Genomic DNA, 12,540 nt, shown 5'->3' with positions numbered 1-12,540 from the left:
GGACCCATATGAAAGCAATCAACATGACAAAATGTTACAGGTGGGGACACCTTCTAGAAGCTCTAGCTAGTCCCACCTCTTAGTGAGGGGGTAAGCCGATCCCCACCTCGTGGGATTCTAAGTCGGTTGGCTCCTTACCAACTTGGCCATGCTTACCACATGATGGTTTTGCCAATGTTGTCCATCTATGATGGTTGCAAGGTCAGTTAATCCAAGGGTGGAGAGGCATGGAGAACATGGATCACTGACGTGGCACCCCCTCTCCTTCCTCTATGAATAGAGGCTGCTCCACCGTGGAGAAGCATCCCCAAGATCTGGAGGATCCCCATAATCCCAAGATCCCATGGATCCATAAGTAGCAAAAGTAGTAGTAGTTAGTCTAGAGTGGGAGTTAGAGTCGAGTCAAGTGAAGCTCGAGGTCTCTAGAGTCATCTTCTAGAGAGTCTAGTATAGCTATTGTACCTTTCCTCTTTTGTAAGACTTTCCTTTTATTAATATATTATTCTCTCTTTACTTTGCTCAGTATCTACTTAAGTATTTACTTAGTGCAAGTCTATAGTTACTATAGTCTTGTTGTGTGCTTGTCTTAGTAGTATAGTTAGCTTAGCAGTGGTTTCCTTTACCAACTCCTTGTGTGTGTATCATCATCCTATCTTGCATAGGAGCTTTAGCTATCTACGCGTTAGCTAGAGTTGTGAGAGTCCGTGTAAGCATGGTGCTGAGGCTAAGGCTCATCGTTGGTGGCCGCTAGTTTGGACAGACAGTAGGAGCACACCGGCAGGAAGTGACAGGTCCTGCTCGGCATTAGGATTTTTCCTCATGTACAAACTAGTTCTTTAAAAGGTAGGGCACCCATAAGAGTATAGTCACTTAAGAAGGGGTTCTGTCTCCTCTTTTCTTGTCTATCCCCCTCACATAAGTTGTAGGAGTCAGTCTAGCTAAGTTAGTTATCTATTAGGATTAAGTCTACAAGAGTAAAGTTAGATACATAGGAGTCATATACTCACTCGTCCTCCCACCTAGCTAACTCTCTACAAGTTATCTTAGATTAGATTCTTTGCTACCTTACTTATCTACCCTTCCAATCATTTACTTACCCCCCTTCTTCACTAGTTGATACTAGATTATAGTAGACATAAGGATCTCTCTTCCCTTTTATTAAACATTTCTAGCACTGCTTTCCCTTGAGATAAAATAAATAATGATACCTTGGAGTACTCATCCTCGGTGAAGTGCTACATCGTATATTTTGTGCGCTTGTGGAATAATCCAATAGACATAAGAAGTACCCACACAGGCATTTCTGGTGCCATTGCTGAGAGTAGATTTAAAACTCTATTATTAGTAGCGATGCTAAGATTTACTAACAAGCATTTCTAGCACCATTGTCGAGGAAAGCGTCAGCCTAGGAATTTTAATAAAAGTGAATCTAGAGTCTACTATCGGTCTAGTTATCAATTAGTGTAGGGGCTTACCCCTCACCTATCTTGTTTCTTGTTATCATGGAACTAGAAGGTGCATGAGCGGTTTCCAATTGCCGTCAAATTTTGTTGAAGATCCTGAGTAGTTGAGGAGAATTAGACGTTGTTAAGTTCCACCTCAAAGCAATGGTTCTATGCCAACAAGAGTGAAGTCATCACCTAGGAGAAGTATGCCAACATGTTTCTGAAGAAGTTCTTCCTGATGAGCAAAACCAGCACCCTTCGTGGAAAGATTTCCAGCTTCCAACAGCAAGTCGATGAGATGATTCTTGAAGCATGGGAACGTCTCCAGGAGTACATTCACACCTGTCCTCATCATGGGATAGTGGAATGGCTCCTCATTCAAGGTTTCTACCATGGCCTGACCGGTTTGGCATGGAGTTACCTTGATGCTGCCACTGGAGGAGCATTCTTGCAACACAATGTGAAGGATGCCAAAGACCTCATAGAAAAGATGGTTACAAACTAAGGATGGAATGAGGAACATCTCCAGCCCATGAACAGAGGTGTCCATGCCCTCAATGAGGTGGACATGCTCTCTGCTAAAATGGACCTCTTGATGAAAAAGGTAGAAGAAGGTTCCAAGAAGGAACAAGAGGCCATTCAACCTTACGCAACCGCACGAGCCGTCGAAGCCGATCCATTGTGAAGTATGCGAAGGAGAAGATCATTTAGGAAATAATTGTCCCAAAACAAAGGAGGAGGTGAGCTTCATCATCATCAACAACAACAATGGGTACCGGCCCCAACAACAACAACAAGGATGGAACTCGAGCCCCTTCTACCAAAATCAAGGTAATAGTTACAACAATAATTTCAATAGTTCTTATGGTAACCAACCTTCTTTAAGAGATCTTGTCTGAGGCCAATCTAAAAAATGATAGCATTAATAAGAAAATGATGGCTAATGATAAGATTCTTGAAAATTTAAGTGAGAAAATGGGTAGCTTTAATTCTTCTATGAAAAATCAATTGAGCTTCAATAAAATGCTAGAAACACAATTAGCTCAGTTAGCAGCAGCTGTCCCATCCTTTGAGCAAGGTAAGATCCTAGGGAAACCTAAGGATCCAATTGAAGGTGTCAAATTAGTAAACATGAGGTTTGGTAAGCCTCCGGTGCGATCCAACTGGAGTTCTCTCCTTGACCCACCATTCATCACCAAGAAGGACGATCCAGGCCACCCAACCATCACCTATGAGATTGGACCACAAATCTTCCAGAATGCCTTCTGTGAACTTGGATGAGGTGTTAACATCATGGCCAAGGTAACATATGAGAACCTATTAGGGGGGCCTTGCTCCCAACATTTGTTCATTTGCAGATGGCTGAACAAATGATTCGGTTCCCTAAGGGACTAGCGAGGGATATACTAGTCAAGGTGCAAGACAAAACATCACTGCTGACTTGATCATCTTGGACAAGGGAGTCAATAATGAAGTCCCTGTCATCCTAGGAAGGCCCTTCCTCAACACAGTTAACACCACCATCTACATGGGATCTGGCCAAATTCATCTCCAATTCCTAGGAACGAAGGTAAAGTTTCCATTCAATGGTTATAAAACTAACATGCAGGTGAAGGACAAAAACAAACCTCGCTATTACCCACGTCGAAGGAACAAAAAAGGCGAGTTGGCCAACAAGGTCGAAGTAAAGAAGGAAGAACCCACTGAATCACAAGCCAAAATCAAACAAGTATGGCGGGAGAAAGAGGTGCAATCATGGTCCCCATCTCCAGGACCACCCCGAAGAACCCAAAGAATGACAAGATGGAGAGGTCCTGCTCTACGGACCTAAAACATGGGGCCCTTCTTGCTAAGGTATATAAACAGTTATCGCATATTTATTTTCTGCATTTCGATTCTTGCATTTCATTTTCAATTGCATTCTTAGTTTAATGATGCATAATTTCTTTTGACAAAATACTTATTCATAATAATATAAACCTTAGAATAATTTGCAATAATTTCTGGAGCTGGTGGATCACCAAAGGTGGGGTCGGCCGACCCCACCATTGGGCCCACATCAACTCCTTCCACTTTGGCTAGAAGCTTCGGTGCTTAGTCAGCACTTGGATGCCCTTGGGGCTCTCAAGTGTGGGTCGACCAACCCCCATCTTGTCCCCTCTGTAGCCTTGTTGATGGTTGTTATCCATCAAAATTATATGTCAACCAAGGAGAAGAAAGTGGATAAAAACTAAACTTCACCATAGACTTAGGGTTTTTCCTGACAATTTCCATGAGTTTTTGTGAATGTCTGTTTCTGTAGGAGATTATCAGAATAATAACAAAAGGAGGTCCACATGTCAGATTTACATAGAGAGAAGACCCGAACATCAACTCCTGAATACTCTAGAAGACTTAGGAAGACACCACCTGAAAGGTGGAGCCCACCTACCATAGGGCAGGGGTGGGCACCCCACCGCTTTTGAGGAGTAATCTTGAGCGTATATTTAAGTCGGTTTGATCCGAGGGCTGTGGTGCTTCCTAGGGGGCTATAAATATAACTCTGACCCCCCTAGAGGAGAGCTCACAATTGAGAGAGAGAAACAGAATTATATTTTTATTCTCATCTAAGAATTAGAGGGAGCCATTAGAGCTAGGGATTAGAGATATATTAGCTACTCCTAATCTTCATCTTTTATATAGGATTAGATTAGATAGAGGAAGAGTCAGGCGCCTGTGCTCAGAATTTTCGGATCTTCATCAAAGATTGGTATTATCTCTATCTCTCTTTGACTTTTTTCTAAATATCGTCATGTTTCTATTTATTATGTTCCTACTTTATTCTAGTTCTACATTTGATATGGTTATAATTGATGATGAGTTTATGTATATGTTTGCAAAGCGCTTTGCTCTTCTCGTGGGAGGGTTAGGTGATAGATGTCATGTAAGCATGGTGCTTAGATGTCATTTATCTGCAATTACACCCTATTGGCTGGGTTGGATGGTAGTTCATGGAAGTGGTAGTTCCGTTCAGTTCTTTGTATTCTATCCCCTGTTGGTATGATAGGTAGAACCGCAGTTGCATAGGAAGTCCAACTCTGTCTTGGCTTTTTATAGCAATGTTCCTTATACATAAATGAAGATTCTTTTGTGCTATATATGATAGTGTAGCATTAGGATAGATGGATGACTTGATAAATTAGAACTACTTAGGATTTTCTATCTCTTGAACTAATTAGACGTCTATCTACTATTAAGCTGTGTAGTCTATATCTAGTCTATATATTCCCTGGGCTTTTGTACTTTATATCATATATCTATCATAGTTTACCCTCCTGCCAAGTATGTGACTATGCAAACCAATCACACATAAGTAGTCATGTTTTGCAATTGATCTCATTGTTTAAGTCCTTAGTTCTTTCCCTTGAGCTAAATATAAATAACGATAGCTGGAATACTTCCCGATGATGAGCTACAATGGTATTTAATCTGTATGCTTGCATATCCTGTATTTATTTTATTAGTGGACTGTTTTTATACCACACTTCTAGTGCCATGCTAGGGATGACAACTTAGCTTAAGTGGTGTTAGAAGTGTCAACAAGCCAGCTGTCTCCCATTCAGCACACATAGAAATCCTATGCATACCATTCTAGCCAAAGTCTGAAAAGAAATGGTCCCTTTGTTCATCACTTTAAACATAAGATGTTCTCTTTCATCTTTTGGGACCAAGACACCAGCTCAAATTCTGCAAAGTGGTCACCTAGGCATGCTGTAGTGCTCCCATGATCCATAGGAATCTCTTTAGACATGTCTCCACTTTAGCCATTCATCTTTACTCTTTCACCAAGCACTAGGCAAGGGAATCTCTAAAATTTTTGCCACTTTTTGTCCACACCTAGCCTTTACTCTACCAGGCACTTGATGACACAATGTTTAAAGTGTTGGGAGGCCTAGGGTGGGGGTCAGCCAACCCCCACTTTGGACAAATTCTGAAAAAGTTTTTATGCTTAAAGCAAGATTCCCTGTCCAAGGTTGAATTCAAATTTTGAAGTGCTATAGGGGGTGTCGGCCGACCCTCACATGGGGTGTCTTCCACTCCTCTTGCCCTTCCCCCTAAAATACCCATGCATTGTGAGCTCAACTCCATACCCAAACCAGCAGAATCATCTCGAGCTCACAATCTCTCTTATTCTCTCCTTTGTTGCAAGTTCTCTCTCAAGTTTAGCTTAGTAGTAGCATCTAAAACTAAACCAAAAACTTTTATACTTTTCTCTCTTGCATAGTAGTAGTAGTAGGGCTTGGTTTGTTTCACTTGTGTACCTAGATGAAGAAGTTACTCACCTCCCGGTTCAAGAAGTCCAAGAAGGGTGAGAGTTCTCCCCAAGGCTCTCACCACACCGATGAAGGAACCCATGGGAGGAGGGACGAGGAAGAGAGCTGCCACCAAGTGGTACTCTATGAACCTCCATCAAGAGTAAGAGAGCCCGAGAGTAGCCTCATGCTGAACCAAGAAGATCAATTGTTGACCGTGGATAAGCTTTAAAATCCACACATGAAAACACTGTCAACAGGCCAGAAATAGTGGAAGAAAGACATAGCATAGGCATCTTTTATGACTAAGAGATTCCACTTGTGCTCTAAGTATTTGGATGTAGGTACACTTACATTTGGGGGAAAATGAGCTCCTGGACCCACCAAGTCCTAGTCTGCCAACCTACACTTGGGGTGGTCCAGGGGCTGGCTCAATTCTAGGATCCTAAGGCAACACATTCAAGTCCAGGGAGAAAGATAGAGGTACAAGGATCCATGGACCCACCAGAAGAATCAGACTGAAGATGAACACAGGGCACACTCCATGATAGATGGGGATAGCAATGGAGCAAGACTGGTGGGCCCACCTCACCAAATCTCGGTCGGCCGACCGGCCTTAGGTGGGTTCCACCTGCTAGCTCCACTCCACCGACCTCCAAGACCTTCTAGAAGGCTCAGTGTGGCCCCACCTCACAAAATATCAGGTCGACCGACCTATGATGTGGGCCCACCAAAGGTTGGTTACACTCCACCGACTTTGGCAACATGTGCAGATGATCTTGGATGTCCATATAAGGTGGTTCCAATGACGGTTTATCCAAGGGTGGAAAAGCGGGAAGCACATGGATCGCTAACGTGGCACCCCCTCTACTCCCTCCATAAATAGAGGCTGCATCTACCCTCTCTGAAGGGAAGGTGTGTTCCAATTTAGCTCTAGCTTTCTAGTTGTAAGTGTCAGTGTTAGTATAGTGTGGGAGTTAGAGTTGAGTCAAGCGAAGCTCGGAGTCTCCAGAGTCGTCTTCTAGAGAGTCTTGTATTCCTCTTTACCTTTTCTCTTGTAAGACTTTGAGTATTTAATATATTTACTTTTCCTTTACATTTCTAAGTATTTACTTTTAGTATTTACTTAGTGCAATATTCTATTGTAGTGTCCTAGTGTGTCTTGTAGTAGTTATATACTAGCTAAGTTAGTGTTAAGTGCTTGGGTTGTTTTCTCTGCCGGTAACACGGTGCTTGGACTAAGTTGTATACTTAGTCTGAGTAGTAGGAGTTAGCATAAGCGTGGTGCATAGACTAAAGCCTGCCCTTGAATACCACTGTATCAAACGTGATAGCGGGCGGCGGCGAAGCGTGACAGGCCTGTGCTTCCTAGTAGGTTCTATTCATGTCGGGTACGGCCTGTAGGCGCCCTTAAGAAACGAGTCCGCTTGGATAGGAGTTTTGTCCTCCTATTGCAATCGACTTCCAACAAACAAGCAGTTAAGTTTAGCGACGTTAGTGTGTGTCCGCTACTAGATTAGATTGGTTCACAGGAGTAAAGTTAGAGACATAGGAGTCTTTTCTCACTCGTTCTCCTCCCACCTAGCTACACTACACTAGTTATCTTAGAGTTATCCAGAACCACATCAACCTTCCTCTACGTCTTCGTTACCTCACTACCTTAGTTGATCCTAGCTGGGATAGGATTTCTCTTCCTTGCTATCTCCTCTAGCATGCTTTCCCTTGGATGAACTATAAATCACGACACCGTGGTTACTCACCACGGTCGAAGTGCTACATCGGTATCTGTGCTCTTGCAGAGTTACCCATAGTACATCTTGCGTCATCGCTAGAGCTTAGCGTTGCTTAGCATTTCTGGAGCCGTTGCTCAGGGTAGCCTGACAACCTATCCTAGAAACAGCTTAGGCTTGCATTTAAGTAGTGCTGGTTAGGCGCCACCATTTCTAGATACTTGTCACATCTTACTCTAGCCGGTGTGCATTAAGATTTGCCAACAAGCATTTCTGGCGCCGTTGCCGGGGACAGCATAGCCTAGAAATTTGTAGCAGGAACGAATCCGGTAAAATATCATCAATTTGGAATCAACTAGTTGTAGGTAGTTTACCCCTGCCTGTGTTTCTCTTCATTGTGAAACCAGGTAGTATATGAGTGATTTCCAGTTCAAGGCAACCGCATTAGCCGATTTAGAGAGATCTCGAAGGAATTCTAGATTTCGTCTAGTCCACCATCGGAGATCCAGCTCACACTTGAACTCACTCAAGGAAGGAAGCTCAGCATCAAGAATCAGGATGTCGATTGTCAACCAACCCATCGCCGACTTCTCATATCACTCTGCGACCCATATCTCATTGGGGCCGCAAGTGGAGATTGGAGATATCGACTTTGAGATCCAGCCATCGCTAATCCATATGGTGCAAGCTAGTATATTCAGTGGGAAACCACACGAGGATGCAAACACACACCTTTAGAACTTTCTGGAAGTGTGTAGCCCCATGGCTATCAAAGGAGTCACAGTGGGAGCCATCCGCCGTCGCTTATTCCCATTCTCTCTACTTGGGAAAGCAAAGCAATGGTTCTACGCTCTCCCTAATGATGTTGACACATGGAGCAAGTGTGCTACAGCATTCCTCAACAAGTTCTTTCCAATGAGCAAAACATCAGCTCTGCAGGCAAGAATTCCCAGCTTCCGTTAAAAGGCAAAAGAGACCATTCCCGAAGCATGGGAACGTCTCGAGGAGTACATTCAGGAATGTCCTCATCATGGAATCAAGGAATGGCTCCTGATCCAAGGTTTCTACCATGGACTAACACCAGACGCCCGTAGTTACTTTGATGCTAGTGCAAGGATCATTCACATCCCTCAATGTCGCACAAGTAAAGAAGCTCATTGAGAACATTGTGACAAATCAAGAGTGGAATGATGAACGTCCTAAACCCGAGAAAAGAGGCACCCACACAATTGAGGAGGTGAAAGCCATCTCTAAAAAGATGGAACTCTTGATGAAGAAAATGGAAGAAACATCCAACTTTAAGAAAGATCGGGAGGCCATCCAACAATGCACCTCAGCACGTGCCATTGAAACAATCCAAAGGTGCGAGGTGCAGGAAGAAATTCCACAGGTCGTGTCCGCATTCGACAATGGGCAACCACAACAAAGCGGACCGACTCCACGCTTCCAAGGCCAAGGTAATTTTCAAAAATCTAGCTGGCCTACGCTTAGAGATCTTGTTGTTAATCAAGCTAAAATTAATGAAGGCATAAATAAAAGGTTGTTAGCTAATGACAAGACTCTTGAATTATTAAATTCTAAAATGGACTCTCTAGCTACTGCTGTTAAGGATCAACAGAACTTTAACAAGGTCTTAGAGTCTCAGATGACTCAAATTGCTGCTTCTATTAATTCTTGTTATTCCTCAAATGCGGTGTCCACGAGAGGGGGTAAGACCACTCGTGATCCACCATATCCTAACATGACAAGGAAACCGGCAAGGAAGGACAAGCAGGATGAAGAAGACAATGTAGAAGAAGTAGAGCTTCCATCAACAGAAGAAAGTACCAAGTTCAATGGGAAAGTGGCAACACATGAGTTCTACGAAACAAACCTACTGATACGATTACCTAGGACAAGGACTCAAAAGACCGATGAACAATTCGGCAAATTTGTTGAGGTAATTCAACAATTATATGTCAATATCCCGTTACTTGATGCAATGCAAGTTCCAACCTACACCATGTACCTGAGAGACATCCTCAACAACAAGAAGCCGCTGCCTAAAACCGCGATAACTAAACTAATTGAAGAATGCAGCGAAGTCATCTTGAATAAATTCCCAGAGAAGAAGAAGGACCCCGGGTGCCCCACCATTGATTGCTCCATCGGGACACAACACTTTGAGCATGCACTGTGCGACTTGGGAGCAAGCATCAGTGTCATGCCAAAGGTAATTTTTGACAAGTTAAATCATACTACCTTGTGCCCTACATCAATATATTTGCAGCTAGTAGATCAGTCGATTCGCCATTTAGCAGAAGTAGCTGAGAACATCACTGTCAAGATACGTGATTTCCTCGTTCCTGTGGATTTCGTAGTTCTTGACATGGAAGTTGACAAGAAGGTCCCCCTCATCCTTGGGAGACCATTCCTCAGCACTGCCAAGGCACATATTGATGTTGGAGCCGGCAAAATTCAATTCACCATCAATGGGGCCCAGGAGAAATTCAACTTCAAGCCAAAAGTTGAGCAGTGCTCAATGATCTTGGCTATAGAGCTGGCTACAATTATTGCCCTGATGCACACCAAAAAGAAGGCTAAATCAAAACCACGGGCAAAAGCCAAGCAAATATGGAAGAGAAAAATAGTGCCTCCACCCAAGAAGGCCTCTACAACACCTCAGGGAGGTCCTGATGAAAGGACCTGAGGCAACTGCTCTTCCATCCAGGTAAGTCAAACCAAGGTGAGTTTTCAAACTTTTAAAATTCAGCATTTATTTTCTGCATTTAATTCTTAGTTTTTCATAATTCAAAACATTTTTCTGTCGACCACAGTTGTGCATAATAAAACCTAAAATAAACCTCTGCTTAACATGCTGAGCAAATGGACACCAGGTGGGGCCCAAGACCAGGTCGGCCGACCTGCCCTTGGTGGGTCCACCTGCTCAATTTTGCTCCATCTTCACACAATCCCATGCTCATGTCTGTGCCAAAGTGAAAACTGAATTTCATGACATGAATTGCTTCACATGCCTACTAGAGAATCTAGATGAAGCTAGCTTGATAACTTTTGTGACTTTAAGCAAAGAAGTTTTACTACACAATGCATTTTTGCTCTCTTTTAGTGCCACCAGAGCCTGAGGGAGGCCAAATCACGGTCGGCCGACCATGATATTAGGCCCACCTCCCTCCAGCTCCTGGAATTTGTGATCTTATGGCTCTAGGATGAGTGTTGCAAGAATGTAAGACATGTGGCTGTTGACTTGCATTCCTAGGAATTAGTGGCTCTCCCTCACCTTCTTGCTTAGGAAAATAGAATTAACAAATCGGTCATAAGTGATCCAAGGGACTAGAGGAAAATTTTCATGACAATCCTTCTCCCTAACCTCACTTATGCCCCAATCCACCATTCATTTTGGGTAAGCGAGCTTATTTAGCACTAAGCTAATCACAAAAGGATGAGGAGGATTCTCCCATGAGAACTCATGACACAAAATGTCACCAACTCCTAGTCTTGTCTTGGCCCCTCTCTTTTGCTTTCTTTCCTTTCATCACTTCATCCAAGAAAGGGAGATGTCATGCACCATCATCCAAAGCAAAATAGGGGTATGTTATGCATGCACCCAACATGGAATGACATCCACTCACTCTCATCTTTGGCACAAAGCAAAGGGGGGAGGAAAGGTGGGTCGGTCAACCCATGAAGGAGGGCACCATCACATGCATTGTGATCCACCTCTCATGGCATTGCTCCTGGTGGGTTCACTTTTTGAAATTGTGGAGAGAGGCCGGTCGGCCGACCACGCTCTGGTGCACCCAGCATAGCCATTTGCTTGCAATGCATTCCAGAAGGTAGGTGCCACGGCCACGCAGCAAAAATCCCTAGAGGGGCAGGTCGACCGACCTTCATAATTCCACACCAGCACTTCTCCTTACCCCCTCCTTCATCCAAACACACTCACACTCTTGTGCACTCAACCAACCAGCAAGAAACCCATTCTCCTCTCCATTTCTTAACCATCCTTTTCTCCAAAACAAAAATCCAAAAAATATTTTCTTTTTATCCTTACCATCCAAGAGTTCATCATCATGAAGAAAGTCAGGGGTTGGGGGAAGTCGGTTCTCCATCGAATTTCCCTTAGCTCTAGTAACTCCTCCATGCAAGATGCCCAGAGTCAAGCATCAAGGGAGCAAGTATCATCTCCACCACCTCAAGTAAATGAAGAAGCCGTCCCCGAGAAAATTTAAGATGAGGAAATCGGCATATGGCTCACTCCCGTTGAGATGGAGAAGCTTGAGGAACTCCATGACCGTGAATTTATTCACACCAAGGTGATATTTCTTGACTTTCTCTGAAGCATAGGCTTAGATGATGAGTCACATAAGTTTTTGAGAAAATGGGGTGGGATGAATTTTAGAATTTGTCTAATGTAAAAGGAAGTAAAATTCTCACCATAGAATTTCTAAGCACGCTAAGACTAACAAAAGAGAAAATTTATTTTAGAGTGCTTAATAGTGAGTTTGACCTTCCATGGGATGCTTTCTCTACATGTCTTGGTTTTGATATTCCCAACATTAAAATTGAGCATGCCACTAAGCACATGAACAAGAAAGAATTTTGGTATGATATCACTAGGAAAAATTATGAGGGATGGCAACCACGTACTAGTCACATATGCAATCCTACCTTGCTTTTCTTGCACCAGTGGATAGGACTCACTTTGTTCCCTCGAGATGACATAAGAATTGTCAGGGAAATTGACACTAGAATCCTTTTTGCCATGGTTCATAAAATTCCAATTTCACCAGTGGTACAAATGGAAAAAGTCTATTTAACCCCCTGAAGTATTAGAGCTGGATAACATAATACCCTCAAGTACAAAACCGGATGTTTAACACATTAAAATTTCGTCCGCAGTCTAATTTACCCCCTGGGCAGTATTGTAGGGTGGTTTTGGCTGATGTGGCGTCCAGCGTGGATGCCATGGCCACGTCTCAGGGGTCACCCAGACAAATACGCCTCCCAGGCGGCCGCCCCAGACAAATACGCCTCCCGTCTCTTCGTCTTTCTCCGCCCGCGCTCTCTCCTCAC

General features: G+C 43.4%; 1 protein-coding gene across 1 annotated transcript; it reads left to right on the top strand.

The window, feature by feature from the left end:
* Positions 9,050-10,156, top strand: LOC110436419. The gene has a single exon (XM_021463514.1). It carries the CDS (start codon positions 9,050-9,052, stop codon positions 10,154-10,156), a length of 1,107 nt encoding a protein of 368 aa, XP_021319189.1.

The sequence above is a fragment of the Sorghum bicolor genome, chromosome 6, assembly GCF_000003195.3.
Source record: "Sorghum bicolor cultivar BTx623 chromosome 6, Sorghum_bicolor_NCBIv3, whole genome shotgun sequence".
NCBI classification, from domain to species: Eukaryota; Viridiplantae; Streptophyta; class Magnoliopsida; order Poales; family Poaceae; genus Sorghum; species Sorghum bicolor.
This window is presented reverse-complemented; position numbering and strand designations above follow the sequence as displayed.

Excerpts from the sequence above, each read along its gene's own strand:
- LOC110436419 (XM_021463514.1), top strand. The coding sequence starts at position 9,050 with ATGGACTCTCTAGCTACTGCTGTTAAGGATCAACAGAACTTTAACAAG.